At 38.8% G+C, this 23,279-nt stretch overlaps 3 protein-coding genes and 1 long non-coding RNA gene across 4 annotated transcripts in view; 3 read left to right on the top strand and 1 right to left on the bottom strand.

Annotated features, from left to right (window-relative positions):
- The window catches only part of LOC136263658 (uncharacterized protein MCAP_0864-like), a 71,719-nt gene extending 56,569 nt beyond the window's left edge, over positions 1-15,150 (top strand). The window contains exon 3 of the mRNA XM_066058298.1: positions 14,624-15,150. Within this exon, the coding sequence (XP_065914370.1) occupies positions 14,624-15,150 (527 nt within the window). The remainder of the gene's footprint in view (positions 1-14,623) is intronic.
- Positions 1-23,279, top strand: part of LOC136262951 (uncharacterized) — a 245,500-nt gene that overhangs the window by 118,846 nt on the left and 103,375 nt on the right. The window lies entirely within an intron of this gene.
- Positions 18,861-21,903, bottom strand: LOC136263332 (uncharacterized). Its single transcript, XR_010704567.1, has 2 exons — positions 21,660-21,903; positions 18,861-19,044 (listed from the first exon to the last, which is right to left on the bottom strand). It is a non-coding gene; the product is annotated as an uncharacterized lncRNA (long non-coding RNA).
- Positions 21,918-23,279, top strand: part of LOC136263330 (ubiquitin carboxyl-terminal hydrolase CYLD-like) — a 91,484-nt gene continuing 90,122 nt past the window's right edge. Inside the window, exon 1 of the mRNA XM_066057848.1 lies at positions 21,918-22,060. The gene's annotated coding sequence lies outside the window, so the exon portion shown is untranslated. The remainder of the gene's footprint in view (positions 22,061-23,279) is intronic.

Here is a 23,279-nt window from a genome sequence, read left to right as displayed (position 1 = left end):
ACTTTAGTAATTGTATTCTTGGCCGCTTCAGATATCAGCTCTTTAAGTTACCAGTTACTTTTCACTTCAGCTAAGCTGATTTTTCTTTTTGTTTTTTACATTGGGTTCCAGGTACTTGTAGTTTCTTGGGCGCGCCTTTTTTACAGCGAAGGTGTTTTTGGGGTGGATAGACATTACAGAGGTGACATGATTGCTGTCTACAATATGCCACATGATAAATATGATATAGACTATTCTGACTTTTTTACTTTTTCACCCATTACCCATACCAGAGGTCACACATTTAAGCTATTCAAATCTGTTTCAAGAACAGATGCCAAGAATTTTTTTTTTTTACAAGAAGAGTTGTTGAACTATGGAAAAACTAACCCCACGAAGTAGTTTGTGCAGCACCAGTTGATGATTTTAAGAAATTGATTGATCACTATTCATCTAACACTACGTATTATGTGTAGTTTACTTGTACTTTTTTCCTGTTGATCAGGTGTAACAGGCTTTTTAGCCTTACAAACTTACCTGTAATAAATAATTATACAACCAAGTACTAAGAATAATACAAAATGCGGTTAAATTACGTCATAAATAAATAATAATGAATAAATAATTAATGTTTGAGAAAACTATGAGGCCTAGAGACATAAACTAACCGGGGATCGATTCGCCTGTGAACGAAGGCACAAACGTATAATCGTTGCGTCCATTCATGCTAATGACTTGACCATATGTGTGATTCTATATAATGCCCAGTACCACACCCTTGCTTAATTACAGATTGCACGAAGGAGAAGATTGGTGAATGTCCGTGGAATGACTGCAGGAGAGCCAGAGGCCACTTTACGCGTAAACAAGAAGATTACAAGTAAGTTTTTATGTTTGTAACGTCTCAAGTCTCCATGCCAGCTGCCAGTCACATATAATATGTAATTAATTAACAATACAAGAAAACATTAAAACACATGCCACGCTCTTTACAATACAGTTACATATAAAATACAAGTAAACAATCTTGTCTTGTGCGCTGGCATGGCGAACTTCCTTTGTGTTGGTGTCAGGCAATTCAATACATGCTTAATCTTTTTTGCCTTCACCTGGCTTAGCTACTAGGGCTTGGCTGTCTTCCTTTATCTGGTCTAGTTGATGTTGATACTATACTGTATATTGGCTAATAATTTTTATCCAGTGGCAGATACAGGGGGGTTGCAATGGTTTCAGCTGAAACCCCCTCTGAAAATAGCACACGTCCCAAATTTATTGACGAGTTGTCGTGTGAGTGATAAAGTCGCCACGTGTGTTATAGAAGGACTCTGGACTGGCGAAAAGCTTCATACTTTAGCCTTTGAAATCACAATTACAGCATGGAATCTGAAACCCCCTCTGAAAATTTCTAGATCCGCCACTATTATCTGTTGATGTTGCCTATAATGTATTGCTGCATACAATACTGCAATAATGTATAATTCTCTCCTGTATGTTTTGTATACATAATTACATATACTGTGTACACATCACTGTGCCATTACCACACCAATGATGTACTGGCACTTAGCTACTGGTGGCCTTTAATTGCGATGCCACTATTGTGTTGTATCTGTCACTACTGTGACATATTGAGTTGATTTGGGGATCATGCCTTCACCACCTAATAGCCTCACCAGGGGGCTGTCACGTTGGTGTATGTACTTGGTTGTATGTGACGCAGTCCTAGTTATATAATTATATAACCAAGTACTACAAATAATAAGAAGTTGCATCACGATACGTCATAAATAATTTATGACTAAACGGTAAGGTATAGAAACATACACTCACCAGTATTGAATTCAACGATAGCAAAAGGGAAAAATAAAAGAAGGAATTAACTCTACGTGCTGTACTTTAAAAAGATGGTTTCCATATAATGCCTTCCTAGTTGTACTAGCAACCCAGTTCGAGTGCTTAGTAACGACTACGAGGTGCTTGTGATGATAAATTTTAATACTCGGGAAAGTTAGACAGAGCTGCCCGCTGTTTACAATGTACACTTTTTTGTTGAGATTGTTAAGTTAGCATTCTATACACGGTTTTGTTAATCGTGTTTACTTTAGGAGGGTGTGGCCCGTCATTGAAACCGCCTAATGGAGGCCTGTGTATGTGCGAAACAGTCATTTAACTACTGAAATCAACGTAAGAGACATTGTAAGACACTAGGAATAGTGTATCTTTCATGCATCCTTTCGAGAGTAAAAAGTGGGTGTGTCCATTTGTACACAAACGAAAATTAATAGCTGCCTTGAGGCTTTGTCTAGGGAATTTTTGTAAAAAAAAACACTATAAACAAACTATGAAATAGTTAAGAAAATACTTCTGTGTGTAATTTGTGGTTTAAAGTGTTTTTTCGAGATACGCTTCCTTAGCAATGCATAGCAGCCGTCAATAACAATGTATTTGTGACTATATATTGGAAAACCGTACATTTGGGTGCATGAAAAATTTGTGGAAATGCTCAATTGAAAATTTCAGCGAATTTTTTTAAGTTAACTTTTTTTTGCATATTCTGATAAAGCAACTATTAAGCCTTCTTGCTGTGAAATTTCACACTCATAGCTTCTTTATTCTAGGAGATATACTCAATTATATCAGTCCATGTAGTAGTTTCACAATGCATGGGACAGCAATTAACTTACAAATTGGGTTTTTTGTTCATTCCCAAAATCAAACATTTTCTTGTCTTTAGACAATAATACAAGTGATTTAATTGAAAAAAAGCACAAAGAACACATGATTAAACTCTCAACGATCTCTTTTCATCCATTTTAGGTTGTAAAAATGGAGATCTTTATCAACAAAGTGATTTGTCATCAATTTGTCACACTTTATCACTATGCAGTGCTATAAACTATCTAACTCCAGCTGAGAAAGAGCCAACTGCGTATGAATAGCACTACAGGAAAATAGTACAGAAGAGACTAGTGAAAATTAAAATTAAAGTGTCAGGGGAGGATCTAGGATTTCCCAAGGGAGGTGCTAAGGCCTAGCTGTATAGCAAGACCATATAAAAGGAAAGTACCTACCTGCTCACAATAGCTGCCCTCCACCAGCTATATCCCCTTATTTATAGCTATATCCCCTTATTTATAGCTATATCCCCTTATTTATAGCTATATCCCCTTATTTATAGCTATATCCCCTTATTTACAGCTATAGGTACATAACTTGCCACAGTGTTTCTCTAAATACTGTGACTGCTCTATTAGAGTATCTGGATCATGACTACTCTATTAGAGTATTTTGATGTTTAGCAGCTTTATAGCAGTTTTACCTGCATGTTGATTCCTAGAAGAGATTAGCACTTCTGCTATCTTTTTAGCTAGCACATGTATAGTAAATTTTAGAGGGGTGCTTTAGCCCCCATGCACCCCCCTAAATCCGCCTTTGAGTGTAGCTATAGTTCTCAAAGTCCATAGCCACACCACTGATGAACTGTATTTAGCTACCGGTGACCTCTATATAGTTGATACTGATACTGTGCTGTATATTGACTACATAGCTGAATAATTTTCATCTTTGGTGATGTTGCCAATACTGTATTGCTGCATACAATACTGTAACAATGTATAGTTCTCTCCTGCAGGTTTTGTATGCATGTACTGTGTACTCATCATTGTGCCATTGCCACACCAATGATGTACGGGCACTTGGCTACTGGTGGCCTCTAGTTAAGATGCCACTATTGTGTTATATCTGTCACTATTGTGACATATTGAGATCATAATTATTTTTGATTGTGCCTTCACCACCTAGTCGCATGTACAGCCTCACTAGGGGGTTGTCGCATTGGTGCATGTACTTGGTTGTATGTGAACCGGTCCTAGTATAATTATACAACCAAGTACTAAAGATGATAAGAAATGCGGTTAAAATTATATCATAAATAAATAAATCAAAAATAATGTTTGAGAAAACTACAAGACCTAAAGACACAAACTAACCAGGGATTGATTCACCTATGAATGAAGACACAACCACATAATAATTACGCCTGTTTGTGCTGATGACTAAACATACATGTAATTCTATATAATGCCCAGTACCACACCCATGCTTTAATTTCAGATTGCGGACGGAGAAGATTAGCGAACTGCTGTGAGTGATTGCAGGAGAGCCAGAGGCCACTTTACTCGAGATTACAAGTATGTTTTAATGTTTCTAAGCTGTTTTCATGTGGCACAGTGAGTTCCAAGTCGCCATGCCAGGTGCCAGTGGACATGCTCTGTGTGATGAACAAGGTTAAGAGTATATTTTCATGTTAGCATGATTGTTGGTTTGCTTGTTGTGTATTTGTATCATTTTGTATACTTATGTTCATCCTTTACCTGGCTTCAGCTAGCTGAATTATTTCCATCTCCAGTGTTCAGTGCTAATAATACATTGTTGCATACAGTTCTACAGTATAAAGTGCATCTCCTGTATGTTGTACAGTATTGCGTTACACATCATTATGCCATTGCCACACCATCGATGTACCGGCACAGTAGTTTTGCATTGGGCCTGGCAGGGCATTGTGTGGAGAACGCCAACGCAGCTTTCAGCTGATAAGTTTGTGTGATAATGCATAGCTCTCAACCTGAAGCCTTTCAGTGCCAGGATTAGATCACTTTGAGACGGAAACTATATAAACACTACCGTAATCACATCCCTTACAACCTGATTGAGATAACAAATGCTACATACACAAAATGTACCCTTAGGCTGATAATTGCTGCTGTTTATTTACCCACATACTGTAAACTATATTATTGTGTCTATACATAGTTACAGTTTGCAATGCTACCGCACAATGGAATTGTACTTTTTCCTGGTGGCTATCTTTTATATTCTCGTATTGGATTTTTACCCTATTGAAGGTACTGCTATCTTTCACAGTGATCAGCCGCATATAGTCATTTGTTCTCCAAAATTTAATTTCACCTTGCAGTACATTCATGGCATCATGTTATCAATTTACCCAACCACGAAAGACCCTATCACATCATGATTTGTCACTGCCCCTACTACATGATTCTCACAAGTTAAGGTGCAAGTGCATGCTCTTATATCGATGGTATTGAATCTCACGCCTACAAGCAATGAAGCTTTAAAATCAAGTAAAATTCAGCATCAAGAGTAGCAGTCCCTCACGATTATTATTGCACAATTTATGTTTACTGTATGTGCTACTGTGTATGTGCATCTTTTCCATTTGTAGATTGTCACATTGGTGGTTGTACTTGGTTGTATGTGCCCCGGGCCTAGTAATAATAATAATAATAATATGGAAGTTATGAGCGTTTGTTTATGTCACGTCAAAGCAATCGTACACAATCGATTTTTCTTCACAGATTTTGCCTTTGTATGCAGTGATGAAGGATGAGTAAAGGAAAAACTTACCCAGTAATTAATTCCCCTGTCTTTCACGAACACAATGGTGAAAATTCACTTCGTTGGTAAGTTACAACCGTTTTTGTAGGCGCCTGTAATTTATTTTCCTTATATTTGCTGTACAAATCGATTTTGTTGTTGTTGCTACTTTGTAGGGCTGTAACTCCTAAAGTTATTGGCATATGAGGCTGAAATGTTGCCAGAGGGTACAGTTGGCTAAGTACACTATAAATATTTAATAAACAGGAATTTGAAAAATGTGCGATTGTGTCAGGTTTTCACAGATCCAGTCACATATATCAATACATCGATAGTATCAATATAACAAGGTGGTGATATGACATGATATACCTGCCGCTTAGTATAGTGATGTGGCCAGACATATGGTATTTGGCATTTAATTAAGATATGTTTTGATGGTTTAGTAGTGGTCACAAGCCAACCTCAAAGTAAACTGAGAGGTTTTAAGGTTTCTATGTAGTGCCAGCCACTTTTCTCAACCATGCCAACCGTAGTAAAATGTACTTTATGTAGCAGTCAAGTGGCAAACAAGCGCTATTACTGTTAGAAGCCTTGCAATGTTTAAAACCACATTATGCAATCTGTTACATAATAATAAACCCACAAGTACAATTAGCTACTACGCGGGCAATGAAAGCTACCTGTCATGAAGAAAAGCTAGAGCGAATAGACAGCCAAAGGTAAGGGGAGGTCTTACATATGCATTGAATGCAAAGCTTTGGTGATAAATTTTATTTCTGACATGGGTAGTACATCTAGAAGACAAAAACAAATGAAGAGCTATTGCAGGTCAACTCTTACAGCCAAGAGAAAAGCTACAAACAAATGGTGGAACAGCGACATGAGCCCTCAGTATGACGAATCAACAACTACTGTTGATCGTGATGGTAAGTCTTGTTAAAGTTTAGATGTATCACAGAAAATAATTCACAACTATAGATAGTAGCAGTAGTGCCACCTCCTCCAGTACTGACACGAATACTGACACTACTCGATACCACCTCCTCCAGCACTGACACCACCTCCTCCAGTACTGAAACTACTTCAATTGGTATCACCTCCTCCAGTACTGACACCACTCCAGGTAGCACCACTTCCAACATCAGCACTGGCCTTGATACCAGTACCTTAAGCAATGTTCCTCGTGCCAAGTTACATCTGAAAGGTAGCCGAGTCAGTATAGCCTCAAAGGTTTGCAGGAGGCAATTCACAAAATTACCATCACAATGTAGTATGTCAAACTCCTGTAGAGTTGATCGGAGAAGTAAATCGGGATGGCCTTAGCAGCACCTTTTAGCTAAACGTGAAAAATGTCATGAAGATTCAAATTCACTTCAAGTGATAAAATAATGGTTACAAGGAAAGATGGCACATTTAGGTCAACACATGAAAGTAACGTCGCCGCTGTGATGGGTCAAATGGTCACATGTGGTGGATTCAGCAACTTGGAACATTCTCTCAGCATTATTGGCATTCTTCCACTATCAAAGCCTGTGTTCACAGACATTGAATGATGCTTAGGTCACTTATTTGAGCAGTACCTCACTGAACAGATGTTAGAAGCTGGTAGAGAAGAAAAACAAATTGCAATTGACAATAATCATTGACAATAAACAAGACCATTAAGGCATACCTGCTATCACAGTAATCGTCGATGCTGGTTAGAGCAAGAGATCACACCAGCCTTCTTACAATGCAAATTCAGGTGTTGGCATGATTTTTGGGGCTGCTACAAACAAGCTCCTGTACATGGGAGTCAGAAATAAATACTGTGCAGTTGCTCTATTGCACATAAAAACAAGGTTGACCCATGTGCTTTAAGAACTGGACAGGATCATCAACTTCAATGGAAGCTGACATCATTGCTACTGGATTCAGAATAATGGAAATGCATGGTGTCAGATACACTGAAGTAATAGGAGATGGTGATAGTTCAGTTCTCCACAACATTCGCACCACAGTACTGTCCTACAGCAGAGATGTCGATAAAGTTGAATGTTTGAATCACGCTGTGAAAGGGTAAGGTCAAAATTAGAAAAATTAGCAAAAGACTTCCCTGCATTTTGTGGACGTGGTGGCCTTACCAAATCAGTTATTGTAAAAATAACACGTGGTGCATGCTGTGTAATCTGGAAGTACTCTGAGACAAATAATGTGATGCAGCTTCAACAGCACTTAAGGGCAGGTCCAAAACATTATTTGGGCTACCATGAGTCCTGTATATTGGGACCAAAATTTTTGTCCTTATTATGGAGGTTTTTTTTATTGTGTCCTTAATTCAGGGAATTTGTTTAGAGAGGTTCCACTGTAATCTCTCTTTGTGTCTAGCTGATCTTTCCACAGTGTGACTTATTTCTAGCTCTACAAGATGATTTGTGTCCAGCTGAACTCTTACAGGATGATGTGACTCAGTAGTTCAACACTTTGCAGGGCTAGCTGATCTCTCTACAAGATGACTTTATTGTAGTTGAGAGTTGCTTATAACTGAGTTAAATTCTCTACAGGACATAGTTATGTAATTCACGGCTGCTTTATTATAGTCCGGTAGATATAACTGAAAAAAGGGGTGTACCCAGAAAAAATTCGAAGAAAGCTGATTTTGGTATCATTAGAAAGAAAAATTTTCATAGAATAACATATCCAAAATCCTCTAAAATCCACCTTAGGGAAAAAATTTTATGGCTAATTTAGTATTGAGGCATATGTGACTGGATTCAGGAAAGTGGATCTTCCACACATATTCAATTTACCAGCTTTGACAACTCATAACTTCAGATTGGAAAATGGTATTGACTTGCAATTTGATCAGTAGTGAGCACCAACATCATTTATTAGCTGGAGAAAATTTCAGATTGATATTCAACTTGAACACTAAGTTGTGGTTTCTCAATCGGATGCATTTGCAAGCCCATTTTTGCAAATCGACCAACAAAAATGTGTTATCCTTAAGGTATTTTTCACAAGAAACAGTTTCCTTAGCACTTCTGCAACTCTCTCCCCCACATTTTGCAACACACTAATAATCCATGTTTGCAACAAGAGCATAATATTGCTACCAGATGGATTTGCAGTGGAAAGCTTGCATTTATATTGTATACAAATATATAAGATCTCTGGGACTGGTCCCATGTCTATCATCGTCGGTTGTAGCCTTAATCCTTCTAGTTCCCAGCCCCATATTAAGTTCCTTCCAATGAATAACTTCTGGCATCAGCTAAAATCATTGATCCTTGAAACTCCACCCAACTGCAAGGGTCAGCACACTTTCGCAGCTCGCATGTGTGATAACTTTCTGATGCCACCATTTCCATGTACTTTGTTTTGTATACCTGAGACTCCTCAATGAATCCCCATCAAACTCCAACTTTTCAACATGTGCAATTGTTGCATTATACAATCCATCATTAACTTTTCAATTGTTTGCACATCATTTGATTGCTGATTAGGCCAACTTTACCTATTCAAATGTTGCGGATGTTGTATCACAGCCACCCCAGGCATGTGAAAAGAAGACCTATGTATGTGCCCAATAATGTCATCATTTTCCAAATCTTCAAATGTTTACAACCTCTGAATGAAAAGAGATACGTACTTGTCATGTTCTGCTTCCAGCGTGCACCAGAACACGCAAGAACTTCACTGTTGTCATCAGCTACAACATTCACTCTACTTCCTTCATTTACAAAATTGAAGTGCGCATTGGACCATCAGTATGTCAGAATCTCCATGTGTGCAATCAGTGTGTAGGGCTGTCGGCATCCCCTGGTATGTTAAAATGGTATGTGCAGGTGCAGATATTCAGTCAAGTGAATCTATGGAAGCATACAAAAGTCAGGAAGTTTTCTTGCAAATGAAAAGAACAAACACCAATTGATTGTCCAATATCTGAGATGAAGGCCAGATTGTGCATCAGAGTAATTTGGATGCTGACACACTGATTGTTCAATGTGCACTTCAATTTGAAGGAAGTAAAGTGTGTTGTAGCTGATGACACTGATGTTTTTGTTCTCCTGCATGATGCACCAGAACATAGCAAGTATGTATTTTCTTTCAGAGGTTTGAAACATTTGAGTATTGGAAAATTGATGACATTATTGGGCACATGGGTCCTATTGTAACATCATAATTACATCTTCTCTTTCGCATGCCTGCATGGAGTGGCTGTGATACAATATCTGCAACATTTGAACAGGGTAAAGTTGGCCTAATCAAGAAGAAATTGATGTGCAAATGATTGCAAGAGCAGCACACTTTCACAACTTGCATGTGCATCTACAAGTTATTCACTAGAAGGAACTTAATGACTAACTTGATCCATTACCATATAATTATGGAGCTGGAAACTAAAAGGATCAAGGCTGTATGCAACTGATGATGACAGACATGGGACTAGCACCAGAGATCTTACTTAAATTTGTACAATATAAATGCAAGCTTTCTACTGCAAATCCATGTGGTAGCAACATTATGCTCTCATCATAATCATGGATTAAAGTATGTTGCAGCATGTAGCAGTTACAGGGGAGAGAGTTCCAGAAGTGCGAAGAAACTGTTTACAATAATTGTGACAAATATATTTGTTCAGAATTTACATGATAGGCACCTTTTTATTTCTATAACCAGTCTTATTCTTATTTCATACAGCTAATATTATTTGCAATGAATTTCTTATGAGAAAACATTTTAAGGAAAATATGCATTTTTTAGTCACAAATGACCAGATTTGCAAAAATGGGTCTACCAAATACATTTAATTAAGAAACCACAACTTAGTGTACAAGGTGAATATCAACCTGAAATTTTCTGCAACTACTGCGTGATGCTGGTGCTCACTACTGTTCAAACTGCAAGTCAATACCATTTTCCAATCTGAAGTTATGAGTTGTCAAAGTTGGTAGATTGAATATGTGTGATCCACTTTCCCAATCCAGTCACATACATGTACAGTATGCCTCAATACTAAATTGGCCATAAAACGTTTTCCCCAAGGTGGATTTTAGAGGATTTTGGATATGTTATTCTATGAAAAATTTGCTTTCTAATGATACCAAAATCAGCTTTCTTCGAATTTTTTCTGGGTCCAACCTTAATTCTACCGAACTATTAGGGTGACTGCCCTATTAGAATATTTCTATCTCGCACTTGCTACCCCGGTCCTTTCTAAGATGATTATTCCATCTGTACACCAATTTTCAATGGTTCTGCTAAACGGTTTTTCTAGTAGGCATGGCAAATGATCATGTTTTTTTTGCTAGATCTCGATTGCATAATTGTTGCGCACTGTTGGTTTTTGTTGTATCTTTGTGGTCTTTAACTCAATTACTTTCAAACCACAAAAGGTTTGAGGTTCAATAGTTATCCTATTCACGTACCGATTTTCAGCTTCTTCCCAAAAGCAGTTTACCCTGTGGGCGTGACAACATATTGGTATTTTATTTGTGAATAATTGCTAATAAATTCTTGAATGTTTGTCGTATTTCAGCCAAAGTTGGTACCAAGATGTGCCTTTATACCCCCTTCTGTGTGCCAAATTTTAAGGAAATCGGATATAGGAGTTCGCATTTATGGCAGTTTTTGTAAGTATGCAAAAAGAGGAAGAAAAATACAGTAAGAAGAAAAACCAAAGAAACTAAGCCAATTTTTGAAGTCTCATATCCCGGGAATGCTTGAAGCGATTTTGCTCAAATTTGGTATGTGGAGTACTGCCGTTGGCAGGTGTGTCCACAGCAAAATCATCTTGTTTCATAAGGTAGCACAGAGCTAGGGAGGTGCGAAAATCAAGTTTTCTTTCTTCCTGTAATATAGCTACTCACGGGTGTTGCGTACTGGCTTCTTGGCTGCACGACACACTACCGTGTGTCTTGATAGCACCTCCATTATCTGAACACCTGCATGCCAGTTCAATCATAAAAGTGTTCAGATAAGTGAATTTGTTTGGATAAATGAAGCCCATGCATTTACATACAGAACTACTCTAAAGCAGTGGACCTAGGGACCTGCAGGGATCCAACTGTGGAATTTTATACGCTTCACAACATTCTATACTTGCAATAGGCAGTCCTGCCAACCCTCACAGATTTACCATGTGTCTCACAATTTCACTATCAAGCTCAAGGTCTCACAAGTAGTAGCTCTAAACTCACGGTTTTTCAGTTAGGCCTTCTAATTCTCACAGATCATCACCGCCCAGTTAGTTAAACTAAAGTCTGCAGCAATGCAACGAACCACAAAAGTACCTCCAAAGTAGCTAGTGCTATACATGACACCCACGAACAGACATCTAACTTACACAAAGCTGCTGCCACCTTTTCTTTCCAAGGGAAACCCGGGGCTCACCCCTGGGTAAATTGATTGTGGTACAACTATAAATGTTAGGCAATAAATAGAGATGCAATCACGTGATTACATGCAGAAAAATGGCAGGAATTGAGACAAAGTAGTGAAAGTTGGCCTTGAACCTAAATGAAATGGCTATGGACATGGGTTTACAAGGTCAGAACTGAGGTCGGAACTCAAGAGGCGAGCTTGCTTCACTGAAGTTGAAAGTGCTAGAGCAACATCATGAGCACCTGCACATGTTTTAGGTATGTAGCATGTATTTGGTGATAATTTCATTTAGTTTCAGCCTCTAGGTAGAAATTAATGCTTCTCAACTCCGTGTCATCATGTGATATTGTAAGTGCCATGTGCTTTCAAGTAGAGAATCTTCCAAGTGAAGTATTATATAGTCACTGGAGTAATGACTTGTAGTTGGCGGCATTCAAGTAAGAATATAGCTATTTCAGTATCTGTAGAAGTGCGAAGACCCTGCACACACTTGCTGTAGGTCTAGAAAGCCATGCATTTGTAGCTTAGTGATACACTTGTTTTGAATTCTATATTGATGTCCATATGAAGATGGACATATGTATGTGTGTTGCTGGCCTTGTGACAGTTCCAGGCACAGCTTGGGGCTATGTCACCTGCTGTGTTTGCCTAAGCTGTACAGATACAGCATTCTATTCTAGACATCAAGACAGAGTCTCAAGGTTTTTCTATTTCCTAGGTTGGCAGGCCTGAATAGGTATACCTTTGCAAGTAGATAGTCTTGCATGGCCAATCCACTTTTTCCCCACTATCGTGTCTCGCGTGTACACATTGTTTAAGCCAATTAGAAATTATAAGCACCTCTGAAGCTGACTGCATTTATATGCCACTCTGCCTGGTGCACAATATGCATACTATAATTATATTGCCTAGCTATTAAAGTTTAGAAACATTTTGCAAACAAATATTCTGGGGGAATAGTAATTAATAGCTAAACAAGTTTTAGTCCAGCAGCTTGACGTACATCATGATGCATTTGCACAATGTTTCTAAACTTTTGTAGCTAGGCAACATAGTACACATTGTGCAGTAGGTGAGTGGCCTATCAATGCAGTGAACTTCAAATACTTTTTCAGAGGTGCTTATAATTTCTAATTGGTTTAAAATTTGTGTGCATGTGAGATACCATAAAGGGAAAAACGTGGATTGGCCATGCAAGACTACTACTTACAAAGGTAGAATATTGTGAAATGTATAAAAATTCCCAGAAGAGTTGTATCCCCATAGGTCCTTGGTCACCAGATCCACTGTTTTTACCTTCGCCTGTTGGGTGGCTTGTCACTGTGCAAAAAGTGGGATATAAGATGGTATTTCCAGTGGCTTATTGAATACAAATAAGCCTTAATATAAATCCTGTATTATACTAATTTTATACTTTAGTATAATCCATACTATACTATTGCATATATGGTTTCAGTTTATTTACCACATTACCTAAAATAGCTTATATCTAATATAATGTCCACACTATACCATCACATATATGGTTTCAGTATATTTAACACATTAACTGAAGTCTTACAAGAGATTGTTAGTATAATACAGGTTATACCAAGCTTTTTTGTATTCAATAAGCCACTGGAAATACCATCTTATATCCCTCTTTTTTCACAGTGTGTTTATTCTACTAGTAATAACTACCATTCGGTTGCTAGGCGACAGTATGTTTTTACAGCAGAGGGGAGTGACCATGGCTGCTTTGTAATGACTTCCTCCTCTGCCCATCAAACTTTATATCACTAACTGATAGCAATACCAACATCACTTGTATTTAAGTCAGTTACTTTAGTGTATTATCATTTATATCTTAGCTATGGATATTTATGAGATGCAGAAAGTACCAATCACTACAATTTATGTTTAACAAAGATAGATCAGAATTATTTTACAAAACTAATAAGATGTTTAGTATAGGTTAGGAACCCAGCCCAGGAGAAGAAACTGAGGAGAAGCTGAGGTTTCTAATTATGAAGAACCAAGGACGTTGTTCCTAACCGACTTAGAACATGGCTCAGTGTTTAATATTAACTGCAATATTTTTTTGAAACCCACAATCAAAAAGTTTTCATAACTAGTACATTTTGTTAAATACTATGCAGTGAATGTGCTTGAAGTCTGAATAAATTACCCAGCAGGTTTATAAGGAGGCTTATAATATTCCAGGAGGTTTCTTAGTGATATTAGAGGCCTCATTAAATATCAGATCAAAGCATACTATGCATGACTTGTTCTTACATCACAGCCATATTATTGTGTAAATCTAGTCACGTAGCAACTAAACTAAATGAATTATTAAACTACATTATTGCTTCTTTTATGCCTTCCTTTGAACAGATTTCTGGTACACTGCCACCATTGAAAGATTATGAAACAAACGTGATGTCAATGTTGAATGAAATGGCTGCAGTGATACTAATGTCTATCAAATTATGCAATTGTCATCAATTGTAACCAATTCTTAGCCACCAACTAAAGTTTGCATCCTGTTTAGCAACCATAGATGTACAGTGGAATCTCAATTATCCGAACCCCTTGGAACCAGGGGTGGTCCATAAGTCTGAAAAGTCCATATCTCTGAAGCTGTGTAGAAATAGCCTTAAAATAGCATAAAGAACATTTTTTTAAATATTATCAACTACCCTAATAGAACAGTCACTACTCTAATAGAGCAGTCATTTCCGTAGTTTGGTTAACCGAGAATCCGGATAAGTGGGGTCCGGATAACTGAGGTTCCACTGTAAATTTAAACCTGCTCAATAATTCTGATCAGCTGTATACGCCAGTGTGCACATGATACAATAGAAATGAACTGTTAAACCACTTTATATTTTAACAATAGGAGCAAATCAAGAGAATTCCATTTCACAGTTACGTCAAGATCTTACTGTATTAGATAAGCAAATCAAGCAATTACAAACTGGCCATAATATCAGTAGTGAACAGATAACCACCATTAACACCACTGTCAGCAAACTTTATGAGGATGTTAATGAGACAGAGAAAAAGATCACAACAGTTGAAGAAATGGCAAAATCAAATAAGGAGGCCATTCAAAGGATGGATACCAATGTATGTAGTGCATTCCAAAAAGCATTAGAGGTACAGAATCAATTATCCCATGTGCAGAAAAACAATGAGCATCTCCAGCACCAATTGTCATTCACACGAAACCAACTAACTCTCACTCAACAACAGTTGCTGGGTATGCAGTCAATGATGACCTCTAGTAGGTTATGGGTTGTCTCACATGATCAGTTCACTATTGGAAGAGAAATTGGTAGAGGAGCTTGGGCTACTGTCCGGGTAGTTATAAAAACCGGAATCGAAACGGGAAACGAAACGAAACGAAATCAGCCTACACTCTAGTATTATGCACAGTTACACTATAATATATGCACGCAGTACCTGTTTATGCATCAAGCAAGACTCCAGGTGGCAGATTTCTCTGCACGGTGCTTATCGATTAGAGATATTAAACGCCTGCTCCTATCCGAGGGTCTGGGGACTATACAATAGAAAAGTTCTGTGCTTGGGTAGGTGAGCCGTTGATTGTCCCTTAACCACTTTCATAAGAAGCGTGCCATAATAGCCACAGATGGATCCCTATGGCTTCAGACTCGTCAACCCACTGCTTTTTTTTACCGTAAACGGTTTGTAATGATCAAGTAGTTATTCCTAGTCACTCCTCTTATAAAAGTGGTCAAGGGACAATCAACGCTCACCTACCCAAGCACAGAACTTTTCTATTATAGAGTCCCAGACCCTCGGATAGGAGCAGGCGTTTACTATCTAATCGATAAGCGCCGTGCAGAGAAATCTGCCACCTGGAGTCTTGCTTGATGCATAAACAGGTAGTGCGTGCATATTATACTATAATATGCACGCACTACCTGTTTATGCATTAAGCAAGACTCCAGGTGGCACAATATTATACATAGTTACACTATAATTTATAGTGTAACTATGTATAATATTGTGATTGTCCTCCACTATAAAGTAGGCTGATTTCGTTTCGTTTCGTTTCGTTTCGTTTCCCATTTCGATTCCGGTTTTTATAACTATCCCTACTGTCCATGAGGCTACATTCCGAGGAGCCACTGTTGCTGCTAAGTGTCTTCATGATGTTATCACATCCCATGAAACAAAGGAGTTATTCCAAAGAGAGATGGAAATGGCACTCATATGTCAACATGAGAATATTGTCACTTTCTTGGGAGCTACAATGGAAGGTGCTCCAGTAATCTTGATGGAATTGATGGATGTTAACTTGAGAAAAGCTTATGAGCAAAGACGTATCCTTGATTGCCAAGTGCTGGGTATTCTCTATGATGTTGCTAAAGCACTGCATTTCTTACACACCAGACCAGATCCAGTAATCCATCGTGATGTGAGCAGTGCCAATGTGTTGCTGAAGGTACTCTACAATGGTGAGTGGCTGACCAAACTGGGAGATTTTGGTACTGCTAAGATACAACAACAAGCAGCGACTGCAGGTCCTGGAGCTATAGCTTATGGAGCCCCTGAGACTGGTAATCCTGACATGCATTCCCCTAAAATGGATGTGTACAGTTTTGGTATCCTTATCCTAGAAACTCTGACCAGAACCCATCCATTTCAAAAAGTGAATATCCTGAAAGGGCAGGTCCAACAACAATATCCACAGTATCATCAACTGGTCACCAGTTGTACCAAACAACAATTAAGTGACAGACCTACGATGTATGATGTTCTGGTACAGTTGGATGAAATTGCTGCTATTACTAAGTAAAACATAAAACATATTTTTAAATATTTTTTCACTGTTAGTGTATACATTATCACATACATTTACTGAATGTTGTACTTAAAGTTTAGGTTTAGGTTTACTGTTTTCTATAATTATGCTTTTAGTTTTCTCTATAATGCAACCTAGCATACAGCCTACTTTTGTACTATAACATGTATGATGCATATAGATGTTTGTAGTTGCATTAGTTATCAAACAATTGCAAGTTACTTAAACACTACTCTGAGATTCCTGGTCAGCATGAATGGATTACTGTGCTAGTCAAAACAAGGAGCTGGAATAATCACTGCAGGAGTCAAGTGGTCTGGGAGTTTTTCTGTATTTAATGTACTATGTTGCTGACTCTCTGCTTCACAGGCTTTAGCCTTTTTGCTATAGGGATAGCAAATAATAATAATAAAGATAGCATAATAAATATATGTACATTTGTCTTTCACATATTCATTGGCACACCCTTCTATAGTAGTTTACCTTTAAGCTTTTTGATAAAAACAACAGCATCACACTGATAGTCAGAAACATCTTGTAAACATGCTATGTACAGGAGGTTATGATCACTTTCAGTACCTAATTAAATAAAGATTACCACCAACAGCAGTGGCGGATCCAGGATGGGGCATTTGGGGCAAATGCCCCCCCCCCCCCCTTCAAGAAATTGCATACAAGATCGATATACTCTAATAGAGCAGTCAATTACTCTAATAAAGCAGTCACAATGTTCATGAGGCAGTGTAGCTTACCTATGAAGCTACAAATAGGATTTTATTTTACATAACAGACGTGATATAGTAGGTAAGGATAACTAGCTATTATTGTTGTGACCTTTTTTTTTTTTTTTTTTTTTTTTGGTCTTCAACTGGTTTTCAGCAAGTTTTTTTGGTCTTCAACTGTTTTTCAGAAAGGTGCCCCCCCTCTTTCGAAACTCTGGATCCGCCCCTGAACAGATAGTACTGGTGGGCAGATAGTGCAGCTTCTCTCTGCTAACACTTTTCCTTACAGTAAGAGATTTCAGACCATGCAGCAGTGGAAAACATTTGAATTGCAAAAAGACTTGCACAGGAGATACTAGCACTGTATACGGAATGGACGCTGTCCGCGAATCATTTCACTTGGCGGACTGTATACGGGTGTAAACCCGTGCGGTGCCCGCCTAATGGCTTCCTACACTACGCGGATACAACGCCTATACCCGCAAAGCAACTTATTCTACAACGCGGACAAGACGGAAGTAACGGGTAGATAATTATAGTAGCTACAGGCTCCCACAATAATGTATCTATAGGGCTAAAACCACAGATTCAGAATTATAGCCCATGCGCGTTATAGCTTGAGGCCTGCACTCACTACTGTCCACTTTACCAGTCAGGTACTGGAAGGTGAACATTGGAGGCAAAACCTGTACGAGGTGCTTATCACGAGCCTGGACACATAGAGGCCAATGAACGACTGATAAGAAAAATCGGGAGTATCGATGCCGGAGTTTAGGTATTAATGGTGAAACTGGCGCCTGGACACTTGAAAGCAGGCGACCACTGTGTCTCGGTGCTGGAAACACTTTGCACATGATGCATCAGCTAGCATGAGACCCCTCCTCGCCACAGATTATACCCCAGCACTCGTGTTTAGTGGCAAGTACCGCGGGTGCGGTTACCATTAGCTGCAAGAATCCAGACCTGCAGTTCTGTGGCATATTATGGCACAATATACCTACATCAACTTTTTAAGCTAGCCTCACCCCCGGAATCCCGATACACCTACTGGGGATTTGACCATCTACATCCTGGGGCTTTTGATGGTGGCGGTCAAAAATCATTTTGATAAATTAATTCCCCTCAGAAACCCCCTTTTGAGGTGGGAATATGGTGGGGTTTTAGCTTCAGTACTGGGAAATTTGACACTATACCTTGTCAAATCTGCTATATTCCCCACCCTACCTGGAGTGGGACATGAATAGTGCATTGAAGTTTGGTAGAACTCACCATAAAAGCTGTCATATTAACAAATACTTGAATTGGAGCTATGACATCATGGGAAGTGTGGCTTCATGGACCAAGTAACTAAACTAACTTCGTAACAGTATACTACATCCCCCTTCTTCAATAAGACACTCAGAACATTGTTTGTCATGCATTAATCAATTATAAATTATTATACTTCTTTCATTCGTGTTTCCCATTTATGGTATGTACTGTCCAACTTGACAGCAGCTCATGGTTATAGGCTAGCTTCAATCACATGGCAAAGTTGTTAGCCCAGTTGCATACCTTTACCACGTCCAGTATGTGCATAGACAGGTGACATATATAATTATTACGATGATAATTTCACTGTGACAGTTCATTTAACCTGCAAACAGAAACAAACAACTCAATATGTAGTAGTTTCAATAGCCGTATGTGTCCAACTCAGCAAAATCCTCGTATGTGTCCAACTCAGCAAAATCCTCGGCATATCACAAAGCACCACTGCTGGACCTGTATAAGTGTTGTATATGTACAATTCATTAATTATCGAACCTGACAAACACATAATGGACAAATCACATGCTGGAAGGAATGATGTGGCGGACACGGCTTTACAATACAATCATTGTTATACAATTGCTTTACTTTCAGCAGGTAGTACATATGAATAATAGTTAGCATATTATATAGTTACTGTGGGCTTGTCCCACCACCCTTGCATACCATCCCACAATTCAGCTCCATTTCACAGTTTTAACTATGCCCTAATACAAGCTTGGAGTTCCACATGCCAGACAAGTGGGCAGTTTAAATCTTGCGCTACACAGTCACAACATTAAAGAATACTTATAAGCATTTGATCTGATTAATGCACAGTAAAGAGGAAATTGTTCACTATCAATATCAGTGGATATATAATTAACATCTTGCAGAGGAGGCTGGTCATGCTACATCAAACATCTTATGGTCTCCAAAAATTGTTCAAACCATTCAACTGTGATGCTAAAAATTATTGAATTTAATTATATTAAAAGGACTCTGGGAACCATAGATTATGGTTCCCAGAACCCTACTCAACACTTGTTTGGCTTTCGTAACTAATAAACAAATGCTACGAACATTATGCATACCCACTTAAAAGTGTCAAAGGACTCCATATGGATGATGATATTTTCAGTGCCCCGTTTGGTTCTGCAGGCAATGTCGTAGAGCTATGACACATGGCGAACCATGACCTCCTCTGGTTTAGGGTAGTAAAGATCAATCACCCTATCTCATACACACTTATGTTAATCCAGTTTGGTAAATCAACTAAGTACTTACACACACACACACACAGACGCACATCCACACACCAGGAATATGGCAGGAAACACCAACAAAATAGTTATGAGAAATTTTGATAGCTGAGATTTCTGAAAACTTTCATGTTTTCAAAGCTGCAAACAGTGAGCTGCGTACCCACTGATTTTTCCTGTCTAAAGATGGGACATCTTGACAGGACATGCCAACAAAAGATGGGACATCTTGACAGGACATGCCAACAAAAGATGGGACATCTTGATGGCTGAAAATCATGAGTACAGAGCTATAGCTTGTACCGTTTTGCAACTGCGAACATTGTAATAACATTGATAATGATAAACAGCTACGTACCCACTGATTTTTCCTGACTAAAGATGGGACATCTTGACAGGACTTGCCAACAAAAGATGGGACATCTTGATGGCTGAAAATCATGAGTACAGAGCTATATATAGCTTGTACCGTTTTGCAACTGCGAACATTGTAATAACATTGATATTGATAAACAGCTATGTACCCACTGATTTTTCCTGCCTAAAGATGGGACATCTTGACAAGACTTGCCAACAAAAGATGGGACATCTTGATGGCTGAAAATCATGAGTACAGAGCTAAAGCTTGTACGGCTTTGAAACTGCGAACACCGTAATAACATTGATATTGATAAACAGCTACGTACCCACTGATTTTTCCTGCCTAAAGATGGGACATCTTGACAAGACTTGCCAACAAAAGATGGGACATCTTGATGGCTGAAAATCATGAGTACACAGCCAAAGCTTGTACGGATTTGAAACTGAAAACACCGTAATAACACTGATATTGATAAACAGCTACGTGCTCACTGATTTTTCCTGCCTAAAGATGGGACATCTTGACAGGACTTGCCAACAAAAGATGGGACATCTTGATGGCTGAAAATCATGAGTACAGAGCTAAAGCTTGTACGGCTTTGAAACTGCGAACACCGTAATAACACTGATATTGATAAACAGCTATGTACCCACTGATTTTTCCTGACTAAAGATGGGACATCTTGACAGGACTTGCCAACAAAAGATGGGACATCTTGATGGCTGAAAATCATGAGTACAGAGCTATAGCTTGTACCGTTTTGCAACTGCGAACATTGTAATAACATTGATATTGATAAACAGCTACGTACCCACTGATTTTTCCTGCCTAAAGATGGGACATCTTGACAGGACTTGCCAACAAAAGATGGGACATCTTGATGGCTGAAAATCATGAGTACAGAGCTAAAGCTTGTACGGCTTTTAAACTGTGAACATCGTAATGCATTGACATTGATAAACAGCTACGTACCCACTGATTTTTCCTGCCTAAAGATGGGACATCTTGACAGGACTTGCCAACAAAAAGATGGGACATCCTGATGGCTGAAAATCATGAGTACAGCGCTAAAACTTGTACGGCTTTGAAACTGCGAACACCGTAATAACACTGATATTGATAAACAGCTACGTACCCACTTATTTTTCCTGTCTAAAGATGGGACATCTTGACAGGACTTGCCAACAAAAGATGGGACATCTTGATGGCTGAAAATCATGAGTACAGAGCTAAAGCTTGCAGTTTATAAAACTGTGAACATTGTAATAACATAAAATGAGATATCTTGAAAGCTAAAAACCATGAGTACAAAGTTAATTTGTATATTGACAGCGATTATCAAACATAGAACGTCTTTGAAGTGGCCTATTTTCTTCATTGCTTTACAGATACATATATGAAATTACGATGTGGGTTAGGTTTACACCTCTTGAGTTCACCAAAGACTTAATTACAGGTCGGCTCACCATTTTTTTGTTCTAGTGAGGGTACGGAGAGTATACTATCTAACAGGATATCTCGTCGGATGTGTCAGTCACTCTGAGGATAGCTACATGTTAGCCGCTAGCTCAGTACGTCGGTAACGAAGAGACGGTTGTTTCTTCCGTTTATCGTCCAATACTTGAACACAATACAGTAGCAGAATGATAGGTACCACACGAGGTCTAAAGATTGTTCTGAAATTATTTTAACAGATGCGCACCTTTTAACTGGTGGAGGCGTGCGCACAACCATAGATTATATAGTCGTTACCCGGGATATGAAACGGAGTACTTCGCTTTTGACACTCCGTGTTGTTGAGGCGCTTAACTACAATGCACAGGTGATGGCAAACTCCTAAATGACTCGCTAAAAAAACTATTTGAAGGTGAGCTAAGATAAAAATAAGGTAGTTATTACCAAGCTACATTCTTTATCCTCGTTTTTTTTATCCAATTTATAGCACAGCTACCAGTCATAGGCGGCGGAAAGGGGGGGGGCTAGGGTGCTAAAGCCCCCCCTCGGTCTGCTGAGGGGGGGCTTAGCCCCCCCTCAGAATGATATCACACCGAAATTATCTTTCTTGGAGTGGGGCTGAAAACCGTGATAAAGATCGAGATACTCTAATAGAGCAGTCACTCTAATAAAGTAGTCAGTGTGTAGCGAGCTATGTAAGGATTTTTATGTAGTTTATCAGCTAGAAATGATAGCTGGTGAGGTGGAAAGCTCTTGTCAGTTGGTTGTGACCTATTTTTTTTTTTTTTTTTTGTCTCACCTTACCAAACTATAGAAATAAGTCTGGGTCAGCTCAGCGGAGCCCCCCCTCATATCAACTACTTCCTCCGCCGCTGCTACCAGTGGTCAAACGTTAATAGCCGCTAGACCTTACAGAAAACTAGGAGAACTGCAGTGTGTACATATTCTGGTGGCTCAGTCACCGGAACTCATGGCACTTATAAGCACCTTCCCGAGCAGATGTATAACAGCATGAGAGGAGCATGATCTGGCTACTGTAGTTGCTGTATGAAAGCATATGGCACTATCTATGCCGGCACGCATTCCGGACTAACTGGTCTTCGCACTTCAGTGACTGCTCCTGGGGCTGATGGGTTTTGTGTCGTACAAGACATAGACGACATTCGAATCTGTGACATTACAAGAACAGATCTAAGGAACAGTAAGATGATGCCTTATGCTACATGCGATGCTACACCCATATCATGTGAATGAACACCTGAAAAGTGGAAGAGGTAGTTACAGTAGTTTATACAAATGGAGTGTGCGATAATCGAGATGGTACTGTTTCATATCCCTGATAAAAGATATAGTCTGTGTCACTGTGTAATCACCATTAACTAAGACAATGCAACCAGATTTGCCTGAACAACAGGCATGAATGTAACATCTGCTAAAGAATTGGTGTAGCTGTGTGAAACCGTAGAGTGGGGGTGTTTATTATCTATGGTGAAGCATATGGTGACATCATTTGTCGCTTGCTTCATCTAGAGTGTACTGGATTGCATTCATTTCCAACCAACCTCTGCAATTAAGCCTTTTCACAAGGTACTGGTGGAAAATGTATTGTACCAGAGATGCGATTAATGACA

This window comes from Dysidea avara, chromosome 8, assembly GCF_963678975.1.
Source record: "Dysidea avara chromosome 8, odDysAvar1.4, whole genome shotgun sequence".
NCBI classification, from domain to species: Eukaryota; Metazoa; Porifera; class Demospongiae; order Dictyoceratida; family Dysideidae; genus Dysidea; species Dysidea avara.
Note: the sequence above shows the minus strand (reverse complement) of the source record. Positions and strands in the feature narration are given on the sequence as shown.